At 42.0% G+C, this 20,275-nt stretch overlaps 2 protein-coding genes across 3 annotated transcripts in view; one reads left to right on the top strand and one right to left on the bottom strand.

Annotated features, from left to right (window-relative positions):
• The window catches only part of GTF2F2 (general transcription factor IIF subunit 2), a 91,576-nt gene that overhangs the window by 23,020 nt on the left and 48,281 nt on the right, over positions 1 to 20,275 (top strand). The window lies entirely within an intron of this gene.
• KCTD4 (potassium channel tetramerization domain containing 4) lies at positions 7,858 to 9,281 on the bottom strand. Its single transcript, XM_030036323.1, has one exon. The coding sequence runs from the start codon at positions 9,089 to 9,091 to the stop codon at positions 8,318 to 8,320; it is 774 nt and encodes a 257-aa protein (XP_029892183.1). The 5' UTR covers positions 9,092 to 9,281; the 3' UTR covers positions 7,858 to 8,317.

Below are 20,275 nucleotides of genomic sequence, written 5' to 3' on the forward strand. Positions count from 1 at the left end.
TGAGGGATTTTGCTGATTATTGCAGTTCACCCACCTACCAGCAGGATCACGACCTTTGCAGTATTGCAAATTAGAGCCTTGAACGATGGATCAAAGGGGCAGAGGGAGATCAAGTGCTTGCTGCCTTGGCTAGTAGAAGACTGGTGTGTAGCAGATGTAAAGCTAGCAGGAGGCGGTTTCAAAGTAAATAAAAAGAGGTGGTTCTGCACTCAGAATGTAATTGAGCTATTGAATTCCTTGCCAGAAGATGTGGATGTGAAGGTGGTATTTGCTAAAGGCTTACATGACCTTAGAGGAGACCAAAGAGGTATGTGAAAAAAAAAATCCACCAAAGGGTACTAAAGACTGAGAAGATATCTGATTTAAGAGACCTCAAGCCACAAAAGCCTGGTGGACACTGGGATACATACCCAGTAGGAGAATCATACATATCTGCTCTGCCCTTAGGCTTCTTGATGGATATCTGGTTTTGGCCACTTTACTGGAGTCACAATGCTGAGCAAAGCAGACATTTAGCCTGATCCAGTCCTATTACTCTCAGGCTCTGCTTCGTTTTTTCCCCGATTTTTTTTTTTTTTTTTTTCCCAGTCCTGTACTGTTGTTACACAGCCTGCATCAGGGATAGTTGAAGTTTCTCCTTTTTAACCATAGGAGTAACTTTTGAGGGGGAAGGCAATGGAAGCAAAAGCAAGAGCAGCTGTTCTGAGGTTGTGTGTTACCTCTGCCTTGGCTAACCGCAGCTGCGAGAGCACTGGAGGCTGCAGCACAGTGGGACCCGAGCTTTCTGTATGCTTGAGTCTGGAAACAGTCTAGCAGAGCTCATTTGGTGCTCTTCCTGAGCTATAAGGCTTTTGCAGCCCCAGCATCTTGCCGACAGCTGTGGTTATAGCGGAGCAGGAACAGCGTGTAGTTCTGCTACAGCATATTGTCTTACTCATGTAGGTTGTCTTAGGGATTTCTGCACTGTGCTCTGTGGGCAAACCCTGAAATCATCATCTGTGCATGGCAGAAAAGTCTTATAGAGGTAGACTTTTATTATCACGTGAGAAGGCATAAAATAGCCTACATGTTAGATTTCTGCCCTGTTGGGAAAGAACATTATTTGCTGTTCATTTTAGACAATGTGTTGGAAATATCACAAGACCTGGCAATGCTGCAGGCCTTAGATAAAGTTAGTATTGATAGGACTCCTAACCTGAGAGTACCTTTTTCTCTGTTAAGCTGATTCTTATCAGCCTGGCTTGCAGGACCTTTAATTTGTCTCCTCAGAGATTACCAGTTTCAGCATTGAGAAAATGTACTGCTTTATCCCTAATACTTGCTAAAGGCTTTATTTAAGTCGTAGAGAGGCAATAAATGACTGGGTTTGGTGTTACAGTTGCTTATTCTGTTTACATTTTTTGATGCTTAGCCTGTTCATTGCTAGTTTGTTTGCTTAATTTTTTCTTCCTAATTGAGAGAGTCTGTACCCACCTCTGACCTGTTTTTTTTTTATTCATCTGTTCACTATGGTACAAAATCAAGAACTTCCTTTGAGATAACAAGCAGCTTTCTGTGGAGCTGCAGCAGTAGATTTGTAGCTCAAGGTTTTCCATTAACAAATTTTTTAAAAAGTGAATCTCTCCATTCCTCTGACTTCTGCTGCAAAAAAGCAAATTGCCTTTCTGAAACATGACATATGAAAAGCCAAAAGAGAAATTTTTTTTTTGGTGTTTGTTTTTTTGTTTTTTTTTTTTTTTTTTAATTTAGTAATTTCAGGATAATTAGACGTTACTTGTGTTGTACAGCCTCAGTGTTGCACTGTGTTGGCATCCTCTCCATAAACCCAAGGCCTCCAGGTGACAGTCACTGACGCGGAGTCCCTCGGCCCTCCTCTTCATCTCCTACTGCTCAGGTATTGTAGGCTTTCTCACCACACTGCTCCCTCCTCACCCTCACTGCTCAGGGAGCCCAGCACTGCGAGCTTCCCTGAGCATCAGGCCCATGGCTCTAACAAGCCCCTTGGACCTCATCTTCCTGGGGTGTTTCCCTAGCAAGCAGCCTTGGGCTTTTAAATCTGAATTCTCATCTCCTTGGTGTGCTCCTGCAGCTTATGAAGTGCCATCCCCTTACACACAGGACGCCGAATCTCCCTTCAGGAGATGTGAGCAAGAAAACCTGCCAACTCCTTTTGGCCAGGCTTTCCATACCTGGAACAAAGCTGCTGTTGAGAGCTTGGGATGAGGTGCTGTCAAAGGCAAAAAAGATGTAGCCTGGAAAAGCGTAGTGATGTAGTTTTCAGGTAACTTGAACTTGGGGTGGGACTAGTGGAATCCCTCTTTAATGTCTGGAAAGATTGTGGGTTTGGTGAACTCTATAAACTGAGGTTGTAGCCGCAAAAGTCACGACACCAGTAAACGAGGCAATGCTATAGTCATTTTTGGCATTATCAGGAGAAGTTTACAGACCTTCAGAATGGCTTGACTTTTAACAGTCACCTTTTAACTGCTTGGTTTTGAAACCTTAACATGTTGAACTTGCATGTCATCATGCCTAACAGGGTTTTAAATGAGTAGCTGCTGTTTACAGCTATAATTACTATACCAGTTTTGTGAACGTTTTTGTTTCTGAAGCAGCAGAACGGTATTCTTTTCTGAAGCTTAAAATGAACAAACATTGTGTTAAATGATAATGGCAATGATGTTAAACTGTTACCAGCGCAGACAGAAACAGCTTTTTGGGAGACTGTTGCTTTAGCTGCGTGTGGTACTCCTACTACACACATTTTTAGGAAAAGAAATCAACTGTCTAGTTCTATAGGATATTATGCAATTTCTTTCAGAAAGAAAGGCAACTGTGCTTTCTTTTTCTGAGTGCTTGCTCATCCACATTCCTCAGGTATCATCATACATCTCCCTCCTACCTTCCCCAGTCCTTGTCGCGCTTCTCGTTTTCTGGCATTTTATTGTGAATGATGATGACTTATAGAGGCGGTGTTTTGAGAGAATGTTCTGTGTGATATACTTGTGCATAGGACTTACAGAATGTCTGTTTCAAAAGTAATTAAAAACCATAATGTTAATTTTCTGATCTTAAATTTCCTGTGCCTTATTGATTGCTTTTGTTTCAACCTAGTAAATTATGCAAACCTATCTCTCCAAATGAAAATACTTTTATTTTTTTAACTAGTAGTCGCTTTCCTGTCAATCTAAGAATTTCTGCCCTGTGTTGCAGGACAGGAGACAAAATTAGGGTTAGACAATACTTATCTAGCAAAGATGAAATAATTCTAGCCTAAGAAAATATTTATTTTGTTATAGACCCAAGTTAACTCGTCCCCTTCATCCCCAATCCTGATTCATTAGTCAACAGAATTAGGGCAACGTGACCCTTCTATGCAAATAAATTCATGGATGAGGCACTGCTGTTATTAAATTGTGATATTTGTTGCCTGCCCTTATTCTACTTGTATACTAATGGGGAGACAAGGAGGAAGTTAATTTTCTTAAGCTGTTCCCATCTTACTGAATGGAAACCTTGTAATGATTTTAAGTAAGAGGTGAAAATAACAATGCCACTGATTGGTGCAAATAATGGTGTAAATTTTTTTCCCCTTTAGGATCTAAAGAAATATTAATTACTGTAGAAAAGAAGTGACAGATTGCCACGTACACAGGTGTAATAGGTACAAATGCAAAAACACAATTAAAAATAAGGCATGAGTCAATATGTCGAAATGTCAATAGTGCAATTATGGTGCTGTGAAACACTGGTCAGTGGGTGAGCAGGTACCGAAGGTGCGGAGTTGGAGCTGTAATTTGACGTTGTTGCCCAGCCTGCGTGTTTCACAACATCAAGGCTACCTCCAAGAAACCACATCTGGCTCTGGAAGTCATTGGGCAGTAAGTGGCTGGAGACTGAGAGGATACTTCAAGGGAGCATCGTCGTGTGTGGTATTTTCTGTTTCTTACATTCTTTCCTAGGCATCTGCTTTTGGCCACTGTCTTTACTGATTTATCCTCTTGAGTCAGGCTGCTGCCCACCCCTCACAAAGCCCACAGCCCTCCTGGTGAAAGGGAGGGGTACGGTGAAAGAAAAACGAAAAGTAGTTGTGTGATGTGGGACGAAGACAAGGTAAGGGGAAGGATGTGAGGGTCACAGGATCAAAAATGCGGATTCTGCCCAGAGATGTGGAGAATCGGAATGGAAACAGTTCACAGTCACCAGGGGACACTGGGCTAGATAGACCTTAGTCTGACGTAGTGCAGCCACTCTTATGTTTGTCCTTACGTAGGAAAAAAACCAAATAGGTGATAACTATGCCAGTGTACTCCAAGCGTGATAAAAGAGCCGTTGGCTTCTCCACCAGTGGAAAAGCTGGGCGTTCAAGTGTGGGAGGAAGGAATACAATGGGTATTTTGGTCAATTTGGCACTGCTCTTTCATGAGGAGTCATTGAGGGAACTCACAGGGGCAGGGATAGTCTTTTTTTAGTGCATGGGGGTCAGTCCTGCCTTCAGCTCCCTCTGTCCCTTCTGAATTGTCTGCGTGGTGGTCCTTTTTTCTCACCCGAGAAGATGGGCAGGGAGGCAAGAGGAGCCGACCTGCGTGGGAGCAGGTTAAGTGCCTCCTTGGGGAAGGGGGAGGAAGTTCTTTTTTACTCCTACCCGAGCAATTGAAGATCATCAGAGAAATTATGGAAATTGTTGTTCTTTCCTGATATTTGTAGGACTGTTCCAATAAGTTCATTGTGATCCAGCTCTTAACGAGAGAAAGATGAATAGAAATACTTTGCATGCACATCGTATTCAAAGTAATGTGAGAACAACTGTTAGTATTTCTGACTTAAGTGCTTGATTTTGCAGCTTTCTCATTGTCATAGTAGTATTAAATATGCAATTTCCAACCTTAAAGAGAAAATAGAAAAGGTAACTCACGTATAACTTGGTACCTGTTCTGGCACAGCCTACAGTGGTGGAACACAAGCATCTACCTGAGTGACTGACCATATGGAAAATATATTTATGTTATACTGAACGTATTTATGGAGTAAAAAGGAAACGTTATGCACAGTATGGAAGTTTTATGTGGTCATTTTGTTCATATACCAAAGCAAGACACTCCCTCACCCTGGTTTGAAAAATTGTTCAGGTTTATAACTAGTTTGAAGCATCTTGATTGTAGCTGATATGGTGTGATTCAATGTGATTTGTTCAATGTGAACAGGGAAGAGAATGATTTTGTCACCCTCATCTTCCTTCTGTTTCTGCTGTGCGAATCAAACAGCTGAGTGATGTGCCTTTGATCAGAGATGGCACGTAAAAATTTCAATCCCTGACACTTGTAGAAATGCATGAGCGCTCATGAAAATGGGTAGAGATGACAAGATTGAAGTTAGTGTTACAGCAAATGACTTTACATGTATGCCATAGATGTCAAGTGTTATTTACACAGAAATAAAAAAAAAATAAATTGCAGTGGAAAATGCTTAATGTAATGAATCATTGAGTTTTAAATTAAAAAAGTATTTATTTTTACTAATGATTAGAGAAGTACATTTTTCACGTTAAATAAAAAAAAGGAGTTTCAAGTGCTCTTTCCTTTATGTAGGTAAAGAGGGAAGTAGGTACTCTGAACCAAAGGCCTGCCAAATAAAAGCTTTCCAGTAAATCTTTTAAGAATAGCTAGAGACTATTCTTAGAAGATATTTCAGGTGGTTTGAATTTTACTTGTGATTACCAGCTTGTGAATAGCTTATATTCCGAAAGCATTTTCCGTAATAAATGCAGAACCATCAAATTCTCTACTGCTTTTTCATGAGTAAGGTCATGCTATGATGAAAAACTGGTACTGCTTTCTGATACTGAAGTGCTAATATTTTCTTGATATTGGGCATCCTAAGAGCCCATCTGAAAGGCAAGGAACCACAGTATATTTTAATTAACATATAAGTATATTAATTGTTTGAAATAAAAATTGATTTTTGCTATTTTTTCTTTTTGACTGCAATGACATTTTAAATGTCAAAGAGCCATTACAAGTGAAGGTTATAGTCAAAAGTGTTTAAGTGAAAATGGATGATTTGACATCTAGGAGCAACGGCCTCCTCTAGACTTCGTGCTTATTACAGGCTGTGTGTTTGACAGCACTGAGAGCATGCTGCTTTAAAACTTGCAGATTAGTTATGGAGCTTTTTTAGATTGTCTTGTCATTTTTTCTTGTTCATGTAGAGAATTGTGTCCACAAAGGGCTTTTCTTGTAATTGTTCTGTGTGATGGTGTTTCTAGTTCTTGTTCTAGAAGATCAGGATTTTGGATTTCTTTTGGGGGAGCTTTCACATTTACTTTTCACAGAAGTCCTACAGATTCTTGTATGCACAAGATGAGTGGTTAATGAGGATTTTTTTTGAAGATAGAAATTTGAAGATAACTTGGGGGGGGGGGAGGAGGGAGGATGACACACCGTGACAGTGTATGTAAAGAATTGTATTTTACTATATATCTTTTGTTTGTAGATAGTTAATGCGTTTTGACAAACTCAGAGCAGTTTTGGGATACGTGAACAGTTATTCAGCTTGTATGCCTGAAATGTGGAGTTATCTGATTTTTAATCAGTTCAGTTTGGAGAAGTTCCACTTGGAACCACATCTTTTATGATCTGTAAGCCTGTAACATGGGGACTTCATAGAAAAGTTTGTCGTTTCTAGACAGTGGGTTCATTCTGAGGGAGTATTCTGGAGAGGTTGGATTTCCCTATTTGATAAAATCATATTAGAATATGTTTCAATCACTGCTGCCTGCTCTGGAGTTGTAGAGTCCCTCTCAATTCATCTCTGGTGAGGGACCTAGTTAACAACACCTATTGTATATTACAGGTGAAATAGCGTTTCATGTTGAAGGGTAAGTGGACCCTGCATTTGCATTCCCAGTCACTACTACTAAGGATGGATTTGTTCCCTCTAAAATCCAAAAGAAAACTGTTCTCAGCCTGTCTTGTGTTAGCTGATTTCCTCGGTTGTCACTTCTAGTATGGATTATACTGCATTTTGTTGACATTCTTAGTATTTTTTTCTATATAAAATTGATGTTTTGGGAAAGTTGAGAAATAACTTGGTTGTTTTTTCTTTCTTTAATGGCATTTTACTTGAATTTTGGGTTCATAAAAGCTGTGAATGATGGTTGGGTTCAATGATGGACAAAGCGTAAACTTAGAGTTAGTACAGCTTCCTTTTGCCTTTTGTGGTGATTTTTCAGTCCGCTTTTGCAGAGAGACTGGTTTGTAATGCTTGTGGTTAAATTAGTTACAGTTGTTCCATAGAACCTATTAAAGCTTTGTTTAACATATAAATGAAAAGATTTGATAAATAGTGGAGATGAGGAGAAAGAAGATGTTTATTCTGTTTCTTAGAGTGATGCATCTTAAATGCCAGCAGGTGGTCTGTTCAAAACTAATAGTACTAGTTGCTTTTAGTAAGCCATTGTGCAAATCAAGGGCTCTGTTAATTCCCTGTCCTTATGGACACAAGTGATTAGTAGGAAATAGTGACTTTGGTGTTGTAGGATGTCATTACTGGAAACCCGTTACATGAAACTTTATATCAAATATTTTTATTAGCCATTTCATATGTGTATATATAATTAGAAAATTTAACATTCTGTGTAGATTCAACTCCTTTGCTGTAATAGAACTAATCTCCCCAGCATTACTTGGTTGGTTTACGTGGTTTTGGCAATTGTTACTAATGTATTCACACAGCTATAAATTTGGTTTTAAGTGAGTTGAGAAATCATTTAACTTTAAAATCAAGTTGGTTGATTTTAAACCCTTTTGCAATCTCATGTTTTGCAAATTCAGTATAATAGATTAGCATAAACACTAATGAGCATTCAAAATCATTTATTCCAGTTAAAATCCATTCTGAATGGGTTATAAGCAAAACATATTTTAAGCCTGCTTATTGTATGAAAATACTCTCACTGCTGTTCAGCAGAGCAGTTAGGTGTATGCATGTTAGTCATACAAGTACACAAAAATTCAGCTAGACTCTCTGGTTGAAAACATCGAGAAAACATATATTACAAATAGCATAAAGCATTCAATCTGTGTTTACGATGTTTAGCAGATAATTTATTAAATTCAGGCATAAAATTGTCATTCAGCTTAAGTAAGCCAGAGATGGATGTCATTATGAGATTTACATACCATTAGCTCACATCAATTGATTAGCAGTCGAGCTCTGTGGTACAAGGCTAGTTAGATAGATACATTATTTGTGATGCCAGGAGGCTGCAGGTCAAGGAGGTTTACTGGCTGCATGCTCATTTCCTTTGCTTTTGTGATCACTTGATAAAATGAAGTGCATCACTGTGAACAATTGACCCTTTTGAACAATCCAGACTGGTCAGCAGTCTAAATCCACATTTTAAAGCCATCATTATAGCCTCAAACTTAAGAGTTTCCAGGGTGCAGACAAAGGTGTTGTCCTCCTTCAGTACCAGTCGTGTACCGTTTTCAGACTTTATGAAGTACTTGAATTGAATAATATTTGAAGATACTGAAAACTCCTCCGGAAATCCATCCAGCCTGCTTTTGGACACCAGTACAATTCTGGATTTTATTTTTGCAATGAAATCGGGAGCATTACAAAAGATTCTAAGTCCTTGAGAACGGTCGTGGCTGTCAGTGATTTCCAGGAAAGTAGTCTCTCGAGATGCTAGCTGTTCCTTCTCCCACCTCGATTTCACTGCGTCCGAGAGTACCTTAAGCTGGAAAAAATCTGCTTCTTGTGCCAAAAGTTGATTTTCTCGAAACCCTTCTGGTAGAAGAAGTTCTCCATTTCGTAGGAAGTTGAGAATGTGTCTGAAAAGCAGTCCATCTCTGTCTATGAAGTAATGACCATCTGCATCAAATGGGCACATTATTTTTCCGTTTATGATCCCTTCCAGAAAAGAGTCTGGATACTTGGTTAGTGTCTGTTTTTGTGTGATATATAGATAGCCACCAACATTCAGAGTAATCAGAGACGTTTTATAGTCCTTGTCTTGCTCAGAGCCTTCAGAGTTGCTGTGTTTTTCTTCGCATTCCTTTTCTCTTCTGTTTATTTTTCTCTCCATTATCAAAGCTAGGACAAAAAGCCAGCTATCTTGCTTTATTCTTCTCAGCTTGCAAAGAGATTTTTTTTTGAAAAAGCACCTTTATTCAGCTCCGGCACGATGTTGGAATGGAAATGCTGCTAGCATTGCTCCGACTGTCAGCTCGGGTTTGCAGTAGGTGGCGTATCAGCTGTGTATGCAGGGAGATATCAGGAATATGACTGTAAAGGAGAATTTGCATTTAACTGTATAAGGGAAGAAGTGTATAACAACTGTTTGTCTCTTTCTTTCCTTTAAGTCTAGGAAGTTTACATAGTTTGGGGGTTATTCACAGAAATGCATACTACTATTCTAAATGACACCTTATTTTTAATACTTTAAGATGTATACGTAGTACAGCTGGCCAAATCGTGTTTAGTACCTATGGTGTTAAACAGATAGCTTCATTTATGTTTCAAGGATTTTAATTTTCACAAAGTGTCTTTTCACATTTTTTTGGTACCGATTACAGTACCTGATGCATACAGCAGGACGACACTGAAAGGAAAGGTGTTGTGTCTGTGCAAGGGGGGTGTCGTCTGTGGAGCGTATGCGCATACATATTCCTCATTTATCGGACACGTGCGCAGTGGTACGATGTTTTCACAGAAGATACGCTGGAAGCGGTGCTGAGGGCTGGATGGTCTGACTGCTTTAAGTTTGTGGTGAAAGCTTCCATTTGCAGTCGATGGGAGTATCCGCACCAACACAAGAACTACAGCCTGATTCGGTGTCACTTTTTGCCTTTCTCTGTGCCATAGACAAAAACTATTTTAGAGAGGGGGATTTACTCTTTATTTTGGTGATGTTTTTTAAGTCCCCAAAGCTATCTGGCATCAGTTTGTTCTTTCTCGATAGAAACAACTCAGCTGCCCTGCAGAACAAAGGGTTAGTGTGCCTACAGATAGCTTTGAGCATCACATAACATTATAGCTTAGCAACACTTGAGTACGGGAAGGGGGGGAAACATCAGCAGAGCACGCCTGAATCAAATGGCTGTCTTCTCTCCATGAATCTGAGCTTGGAGACTCGCTCTCAGTTGCCTCTTAGAAAAAGGTTTCCCCTTTAAACATTTGCAGCTTGGAGCAGGAAAGGGAAAGCTCGCCACACATCTCTGTGTGTGTTTCCTTGGGGAGCGGACGGGAGCCGCAGCATGCATTCCCCAGCACCGGCGGGAGCGAACGCTTACCTTGGGCTGAACCCGGAGAGGAGGTCCCATCTTTTTCAAGATGTGTTTTTCATTTTACAGGTAGATGTGTCCTGCTTTGCCCGATTAGCAGTGAAAAGTCAGATTATTCTTCTGTAAATTCTTCTGTGCTATTTCTAAATATTTTATTCCTACTGCTCCCACTGTCTCTAAGGCTGGTTATCGATACTGTAGCGTCATCACTATAATATTTTATTAATTGATAACTGAATCTAGTAGAAATAAATGCACTCCTTTTTACTCGCTATTCTCCTTGCCAGTGTAACCCTAGCACTGATATGCTAAATTTTTCTGCTGCTGTATGTGATATATTAAGCAGATATTATTCATTAGATTTGATTTATCAGGATTTAGTCATGGTTTTAATTTTAACTCTTTGATGCCATTGATATGTTTAGCATAACTTCAGTCAAAGAGATTTCAACCAGTTTCTAATTTTTAAACATTCGGACTTTTTTCAACATTAACTCCTTTCACAATTATTGAGTGAATAATTGAGAAAATGAAAGAGCCAAGTAGTTTCAAATGTGATTTTTTTTTTTGCCTTTACAGGAGACATCCATTCAAATTTAGTTTATCTTCAAGTGATGGAAAATTCAGTTAATGTACTTAGATCGTGCTTAGCTACAGTGTTGAACCATCTTAGTGGCTGTTAGACCCTAAGAGAATGATTTTTGTGGTGCTTTCATCTTACACAGTGACCTTGAAATACTTTGAAGCTGAACTAGGAATGTCCTGGCACAAGTAAGTAGGGATTTCCAAGGAGAGCTGGGATTTGTAAAATTTTTCATGGCCAGCTAAGCTATCTACATTTTAAGAGACAGCAGTTACAGAACAGTATCTGCTCACTTAGTTTTTCATGCTCATCGTCTTCTCAATGTTCTAACACTTGCAGTTGAAATTTTCCACTTTTGTGAACAAGTAAGTATTCTTTGACATATCGTGCAAAGTCATTTTAGTGGTTTGTATGATAAAATATTCAAAATCGATTTGATGTGGAAAATATACTCTGTGGAGATCATGAATATTTACATTTAAACTTCTGAGACTTGAAAAATGTAGAGCTGCTGTAAAATTTTCATCACCACAAACCCATGTAACTTTACTTCACTGCAGCTGACAGTCATCTGTAACACAAAATTAAAGCCTGGCACATCTTTGTGAAAATTTTCCGCTTTCTGTGCCGTACTACAAGACAACTTTTCTGAAGAGCCCTCATTCTTGCTGTGCACTTGGTGATACATATGGTATTGCAGCTCATGTAGTTTTAGTGGGGTGGTTTTATATAGCTCACTGTTTTCTGAAGGTGGAGCTATGCCTAGAGGAACTGGATTTCCGTTTTTCTGTCCTTTTGTCCATGTACTGAAAGATCACCCGAAAGTTCATTTTGGTAAAGGTGTGCAAGTATTTCTTGCAATCAAATTAGAGACTTTGACCATTCTGGTGCTCTGAGAGTCTTTGTGTTGTGCACCAGGCGTGTGATAGCTGACATGTGCCCCGTGCATCCCGGATCTTCTTGCTTCCCGCTTGGATTGAGACAGAGCAACTTGCTACTGTGTGCTCTCCCATGCCGTGAGTGAACTGTCTGTTTCTGCCCCATCCAGCTGAAGTATCCTGCTTGCAGATGTTGGTCGCTAGCAGTCCTGAAGTGACTGCTGCTTCACAAATTCTTAGTGTCGCCTGTATGCTGGGATTGGCCATTCAAGTAAGGAATGGCGCTGGAATCCAGCAATTGAAAGGATATTGGTTTGGTTCCAGATTAAGTCAGTAAATATACTAAGCACTCTTGCACACACTTAAGAGAGTGGCTGTAGTAGTACTACTCCATTTCCAAGTTACTCTCCCTTTGGGCTGTGCCGGGAGGGCAATCCACAGCTTTTCAGTTTCTTCTCGGTCAGACAAGCCATCCTGGAGACAGTGAAAATGCAGTGCTGGTGCCTGTCAGCTACACAGAAGCACAAATCCAAGGAGGAGGGGGCTAGGCATCTGCCCCTCATTCCGTCCTACATGATTCCTTTTGGAAGATAACCTCACTCCTCCTCAGCTTCCATCCTTCTCCTGAACCTCCTGGTCTTGGAAGCTTGAGCATGCCATGGAGCTGACGATTCAGGACTAGAGCACACCACAGGGAAGTTGGTGCTTTACCAATGGTTCAGCTTATTCATGTGTCCAGACAGCATCAGCTTCACCGAGAGTCTGCTGTTGGTGAAAATGACCTGAGTTACAGAAAACAGCTACTTTTATTTATTACAGAACAAAAGGATATGAGGAGACATACCAGCTTTAAGAGGTAGAGAATTTTTTAAGTGTATTAGGAGACCATGCTAATGAAATCTGTTTGGGTTATCGAGGCAATTTGCTAGTCATTTAATGTCATAACACAGAAAATTGGCCAGGTTGTTGGACAATTAAACCACTCAATAGCTACTATCTCACAGTGTTGATAGCAGAGACATTCTCATTCCAGTAACAACTCCAGGATGTTGATTAACAGCTATTGAAGACAAGCTCTACACACTCATTAAAATTGAAGATTTTCAAATCAGCAAGTCTGAACAATTTGCATTCAAGAGTTTTAAAAGAGCTGTCTGAGAAACTCTTAACAACAGTTGCTGTTGATATTTTTAATAATTTTTGAGCACTGCATTTCTACAAGACTGAAAAAGCAAATGATGTGCCCGTATTTGAAAGGTGAATTGGATGGCCCAGGTATTTAAAAACGAAAAGGGACTGTATGAAAAACAATACAACATCTGACTTGGAAGTCAATCAGTTAAAAATTAAGGGAGAGTAATATAATACTAATCAGTGTGGGTGGAGGGAAAATGGATTGTGCCAAAATCTTTTCTCTTTTTTGGTTACAATTTGTTCAGCAAAGCAGGTGATGCTTTCTTCTGTTAAATCTTGGAGTATGTCTCATTTGTTATTTTGAATTAGTGTTAGTACTATGTACTGTATTAGTTTCCGTTTCATTTAACTATACAAAAATTATCTGCCGGCTTCAAACTGGCAAATGGGAAGCAGAGAATTATCACTAAAATGTTGCTGTGTTTTGGTTCTTGGTCCTATTTATTTTTAGTCAGTGATCAAGAAGGAGATAGTTACTGATGAAGTTTGGAGACGATACAGACTGAGAATGTAATCAGTAAGGAGATACATTGCTGATGCAGAACCATTTGGATAGTTGGTTAGGATAACATTTTAATATGACCAATATGAAGTTTATATGCCCAGGAATACACTGTAGGTGGGGTTTGTGGTACATATGTTTGCAGGAAGGTTACTCCTATGTGTAATGCATCATTGACAACTGAACATGAGGTCATAGTCCTGTGCGGTGGTCAGTAAAAAAATGTAGTGTGTATCTTTGGATGCCTAAATAAGGGAGTGCCAAGTGAAGATGGGGCAATCCTATTCTCTAGCTGCGTAGCTACCAGCTAGAGAAGGTCTGAGAAGGGCGCTGGCTTTGAGGCTGCCCTTTGAATGGAAGAGAGGTGCCACAGAATGCCTCTGGTCTGGGAGAGCGGCAGAGCTGAGGTCTAGTTTAGGAGGGGGCTGCTCCTTGTCCGGCTGTCACATGCAATAGCCTGGGAAGCTGCACAGTGGTATAAGCGGGCAGCGGGAACTACCGGGGCTTCCAACTTGGATGCTGGGAAGCAACAGCCCAACTGCTACCTGCTGAGGGGCTGAAGGCACACGTGCCCGTCGTCTGTCCTTACTGCACTTTCTTCCACTTTTTTCTGCTGCTTGGGAATCGTGCGTCTTGAGGCAGCTCTTCATCTCCTCCTTCCCTGGCACTGCTCATAAAGAGCAGGAGCTGGTAAACTCCAGATCCTGTCCCACATGCTGTCAAGGCTGGCTGTGAGAGACAATGTCTCAGGAGAGACGTTCATGAACTCAACTTTCTCAGGCCAATAAGAATGATTAAGAAGCTGAAAAATAGGCGTAATGGAAGATTCGAGAAAACATGGTTCATTTTTATTAGGCTTGATAAAGGTGGAGGGTCCATAAGTGCTTGGATGGGCAGAAATGCTTTCATAGCAGGCTCTTCAACTTAGCAGTCAATGGTCTAACAAGACCCAGTGGCTGGAAATTGGAGCCAGGTGCAGTCAGACTAGAAAACTAACACATTAAATTCTCCAAGCTAGTCCATCTCTCTGTCTCACCCCGCGCCCCCCCCCCCCCCCCCAAAACCCAAACAAGCCCCTATCAGACCATCATCTGCACAATTCCAGTAAATTTCCCCAGTGCCCGTTTAAGCGTTTTAACTACATTCTGTTCATTTGCTGGTGATTGTCAGCAGGATTTGAAGCTGGAATCGGCATCTCCCCAGCATAATTCCCTATTATCTCACTGAAAAAGTCAACAGTTGAGATTCCATTATGAATTGGCACCGGGGCATTCAGGCGGGGAGGGTGGGGTGAGCATGCATTTGGCAGCTAATGATGAAGCCATGGGTTATGTAGACCAGCCTGTCCAGAGCTGCACTCACAGTGTACTTGTACCTGCCACCCCACATAAGGCAACTGAGAGCGTAAGACACTTGGGAAAATGTCTGTTTTTCCTTCTAATTATTGGTCTTTGCTAGTCTTCCAGACCTATTCATTTATCTTGTACTATCTGCTTTGTTTTGAGTAGGTATTTTTAACAGAGATTTGCCACTTTCATGCCTTATTCATCCTTTGGCTTGTAGGCTGATGTGACTATGGAAATGCCAAGGCAGGCATGTAGCACTTTGGATGTCTTTTCATTACAGCTCTGGTCCTGCAATAAGTGAAGACAGACCCAAGTCTCTCAACTTGAGTTTGGTGAATGAGAGCTAATTAGGCTGCAAAGGGAGTAAAACATGTGTTCCCCCGCTACAGTCTTGCAGCCGGAGGTTTGCGTGCATCTTTGCAGATTTATTCTGCGAGGCTCTCTGGATGTGTTAAAATCCCCAAGAGGGTCCAGGGGAAGTGGGACTTAAACCTTGGCTTTTGGACAGTGGATGAGCTTTGTCAGCAGACTAGCTTAGGTCAAGGTGGTGTTCTTGGAGACTGCAGACAGCCTTGTACTGTGAAGCAACTGGAACATTAAAAGCTGTCGTGGTTTAACCCCAGCCAGCAACCAAGCGCCACCCAGCCGCTCGATCACTCCCCCTGCGGTGGGACAGGGGAGAGAATCGGAAGGGTAAAAGTGAGAAAGCTCGTGGCTTGAGATAAAGACAGTTTAATAAGTAAAGCAAAAGCCGTGCATGCAAGCAAATCAAAACAAGGAATTAATTTGCTAATTCCCATGGGCAGGCAGGTGTTCAGCTGTCGCCGGCAAAGCAGGGCTCTGTCACGCGTAACGGTGACTTGGGAAGACAGATGCCATCACTCCGAATGTCCCCGCCTTCCTTCTTCCCACAGCTTTTATTGCTGAGCATGTCGTCGTATGGTCTGGAATATCCCTTGGGTCAGTCAGGGTCAGCTGTCCCGGCTGTGTCCCCCCCAACTCCTTGTGCCCCCCCAGGCTGCTCGCTGGTGGGACGGGGTGAGAAGCAGCAAAGCCCTTGGCTCTGGGTAAGCACTGCTCAGCAGTAACAAAAACATCCCTGTGTTATCAACACTGTTTTGGTCACAAATCCAAAACATAGCACCATACTAGCTACTATGAAGGAAAATAACTATCCCAGCCAAAACCAGCGCATTCTCCACCCCTTATTCCATACCACTTATGACATGCTCAGGTACCACATTATCCGATACAGCCTCATTATCCACCATCACCCTTCCTGTCCTTTGATAAAATACACAGATATCATTCCCTTAGTCTATGGACCACCCCCATCAAATGTCTTTAAAATGTCCACAAAGCGTCCACCGAGTTCATTTAGTCCATGCCTTTGGGCTCCATCTGTTATGGTGGTCACTCAGGACGGGAGAGGTGGTGTGTTGCCTGGAGTTACTGGGCACCAAAGCCAGCTCGGGTCAGCTCGCTGCTGCGCTTGCACTGCTTCTTGTGAGGCTTGTCTTCCATTAGTTCAGGTGGTTTCTGCTGTAGTATTTCCTACGACATGCAACTCAAATCCAGGGTTACAACAATTTAAAGGTATTTCTATTACAATCTCCACCCCTGGTCCCTTTGGACCAGATCGTCGGGTTTAACATTGCCATGAACTCCTCCCATTGCCCCTGCTCTGGCTTGGACTTATCTCCAGACTGCAGTCCCTCCAGGGGTGTACCTGCTCTGTCACGGGCTTATCCATGGCCACACGCTTTGAGGTGCTCCAGCGTGGACTGACCCACGGCCACAGATGCTTCGAGGTGTACCTTGTCCAGCGTGGACTGACCCACGGCCACAGATGCTTCGCGGTGTACCTTCTCCAGCGTGGACTGACCCACGGCCACAGATGCTTCGCGGTGTACCTTCTCCAGCGTGGACTGACCCACGGCCACAGATGCTTCGCGGTGTACCTTGTCCAGCGTGGACTGACCCACAGCCACAGATGCTTTGAGGTGTACCTTCTCCAGCGTGGACTGACCCACAGCCACAGATGCTTTGAGGTGTACCTTCTCCAGCGTGGACTTCTCCTTGGGCCACAATCCCTTCAGAGCTATACCTGCTGCGGCACAGACATAACCACGGCCGCAGACGCTTTGAGATGTACCTGCTCGGGCAGGGGCTTATCCACGGCCACGGTCCCTTCGACTCGAGTTCACGCTGGAGATCCAGCCTGTCCAGTACAGCAGCGCAGAAGCAGCAGCGATGCCCTGGCCATCTGCCAGCCCAGGCGCACGGCCGTTGCTGTTATCAGAATGTTCCCAGGCACAGCAGAGTAAGACGATAAGCAGTACAGCAGTAGAGCAAGCAGCGAAAACAAAAAGCAGCCGCTAACGAGCACTAGATTCTAATATACAGTGAGGCAAGCAAGCCCCCTAGCAAGCACAGAAGCCTGTCAATTAATAGCTAAACAGCAGTAACAGCTATAAATTCAATCTAGCACATTCCAACCAAATCTGTGGTTATCTTGAACCCTTCGAGCCCCACGTTGGGCACCAAAAAGGACTGTCGTGGTTTAACCCCAGCCAGCAACTAAGCCCCACGCAGCTGCTTGCTCGGTCCCCCTGCATTGGGATGGGGGAGAGAATCGGAGTGAAAGTGAGAAAACTCGTGGGTTGAGGTAAAGACAGTTTAATAAGTAAAGCAAAAGCCGGGCACGCAAGCAAAGCCAAACAAGGAATTCATTCCCTGCTTCCCACGGGCAGGCAGGTGTTCAGCCATCTCCAGGGAAGCAGGGCTCCATCATGCAGAACGGTGACTTGGGAAGACAAATGCCATCACTCCCAACATCCCACCGCTTCCTCCTTCTTCCCACAGCTTTTATTGCTGAGCATGACGTCGTATGGTGTGGGATATCCCTTGGGTCAGTTGGGGTCAGCTGTCCCGGCTGTGTCCCCCCCAACTCCTTGTGCCCCCCCAGCCTGCTCGCTGGTGGGACGGGGGGAGAAGCAGCAAAGCCCTTGGCTCTGGGTAAGCACTGCTCAGCAGGAACGAAAACATCCCTGCATTATCAACGCTGTTTCCAGCACAAATCCAAAACATAGCCCTATACCAGCTACTATGAAGAAAATTAACTCTATCCCAGCCCAAACCAGCACAAAAGCCAAATCCGGATCAGTGGTAATTAAAAGAGGGTATTAGCCAGAACATCAAAGATGAGATATTACTAAGGACAAGCACGTTTAATTGGCAGGTTCATTTCCTAAATAGCTGGGGGGGGGGAGCTATCCGGTTCACTGATTCTGAAAACTTAAGAATAATTTGAAAATTGTGCAAGGTGCAGAGAGATCGATAGCAGCATGTCAGTGTTCAGACAGCTGGGCTGGATGGCTCAGACAACTATAGGCTAGTTAGCCTTGAACCTGTACCATAGAAACTAGTGGGAAAATTGTCATGGAGTTCAAGAGGTAGAAAAGATCAGAAATATAATGAATGCTAGCAAACATGGCTTTATGTAAAGGTTTTCTGGTCAAACAAACCTAATTTTATTTATTTTGGAGATTGTGAGTTTAAAAGTAACAGCACGTTTGCAGCCTGCTTAGCATTTTGTATTGCACGTAATTTTGAATCTTGTGACATTCTGATTTACGTCTAAAAAAATTGCAAGCACAGAACGAGATTAAAAACTGGCTGACAGTTATCAAAAAGTAATTATCAGTAGGAAGCCACTCGGGTTGTAGTTTGAAGGGCTTCCTCCAGGATTAGCAAGAGGGACAGTAGTAAGTGAGAATCACTGCTTATAAAATGTGTCATGATTGACACAAATGCTGGACAGGACTGTCATGGTGTGACTGGAATCACTTAATTCGCAGAATCTGTTTAAAGGCAATGCATTTTAACCAAGCCAAAGGCAATTATACATCTAGGAACAGGGAATGCAGAGCACATAAGTAAAATGTGAGGCTTAGAAGAGACTCAAAATAGATCTATTAGTGATATAATAGCCAGTCAGCTCCATTAATCCCCAGAACTTGATTTTTAGAGACAAACTGATCTTAACCCAGTTTTAGCCATCTAAACATGAAGCACAGTCATGAGACACAGACACCACCGCCCCCCCCAAAAAAACCCGAAAACCAAAACCACAAAAAACCCACCAGCACAGGGCAGATCATTGAATCCTGAAAGAGATGGGACCAGTTTTCTTCTGAAAGTCTCCCCTGCTCCCTCTCTCAGCTGAATTCAGAGAGTCTGTTGAATAACCTTGAGATGGCTGAAGAGAGGTGAGAGAAATTCCAGCTCCTGTCTGTTATTTACCTCCGTATCTCGTTTTGGTAAGACCAGTACAATAGTATTAGGTCTGTTTTCTGTTCTCTGTATTCTTAAAACAAGGTGCAGATAAGAGACCCAAAACTGATTTAAGTGTGGTGTAAATGCCTTGTGGTGAGATAATGCATGAGCTTGAATTACTTCATTTATTGAAAAGATGATTGAGAAGTGACTTGATTACAGTGTGGAAGTACTTTCAAAGGGAGAAAACACCAGGTACTAAAAGGCTCTTTAGCACCGTATAGAAAGTCATAAGAAGAACCAACTGCTAGAAGCTGAAGGCAAATTCATATCAGAAATTAAGCAGCAATATTAGTACCACTTTAGCCACAAATAAGCTACTGGGTTCTGTATAGAAGAAAGAGGATGAAATTTGCCTGACCGCCTGTGTATCACAGACAGGTAAATTTGCCATGTTGTCTCTCCTGACCATAAACCTTAGGAATCTGTAAAACCAGAAGTGTTTTAATACAAATTTTCTTTGTTTCATTCAAAACTACCTGAAAAAGTATGGCATTCTTACTCCTTTCAGGGACTGAGTTTAAATCAAACCAAGAAATTTTAGATTAAAGCATTTTAAAATACATGGTGTCAAAGTAATCACTCTCTGCCTTATTCAGGGAGAGCAGACGTAGATTTCCAGGTGTAATAACATTTCAGTCTGTAAGGCAGCAGAAAAATTAGAGATGTCGCAGAGTGCCTTGCATTACTTGCATCAATACTTCTAAGCGTTTCTGTTACCTTTTGTGACACTGCCTGCTGAAGGTGACGGTGACAGTGTAGTACCCTACACCAATAGTAAGATGAGACTCTCTGTTGGAAGTACGTTTTAAATAGTGAAGAGCTAATCAAGCCATTAAAGCTCATCCTTTCTTGTTATGCAAGGCTGTTCCAGAGGTGTTTGTTTTACACATATTGCACTGGCTGTGCCCCAAAGAGATGGATGAATTCCCACACACCCACACACACATGCAGGTGTTTGCCCACCATCACTTCTCTCTTCCTTTCTACATGAAGTTGCTTTTAATTTTTAGACTTTTCCACCTTTATGGAGTAGGCTGGTACTATTGCACTGCTCTGTTAGTCATCGTTGCTTTAGGCCAAAAGGTGTTCACGGTGGATTACAAAGTGACTGTGTTACAGAGGTGAATGTACAGAGAGCAGGA

The sequence above is a fragment of the Aquila chrysaetos genome, chromosome 14 (assembly GCF_900496995.4).
Source record: "Aquila chrysaetos chrysaetos chromosome 14, bAquChr1.4, whole genome shotgun sequence".
In the NCBI taxonomy this organism is placed as follows: Eukaryota; Metazoa; Chordata; class Aves; order Accipitriformes; family Accipitridae; genus Aquila; species Aquila chrysaetos.

Excerpts from the sequence above, each read along its gene's own strand:
- KCTD4 (XM_030036323.1), bottom strand. The coding sequence starts at position 9,091 with ATGGAGAGAAAAATAAACAGAAGAGAAAAGGAATGCGAAGAAAAACAC.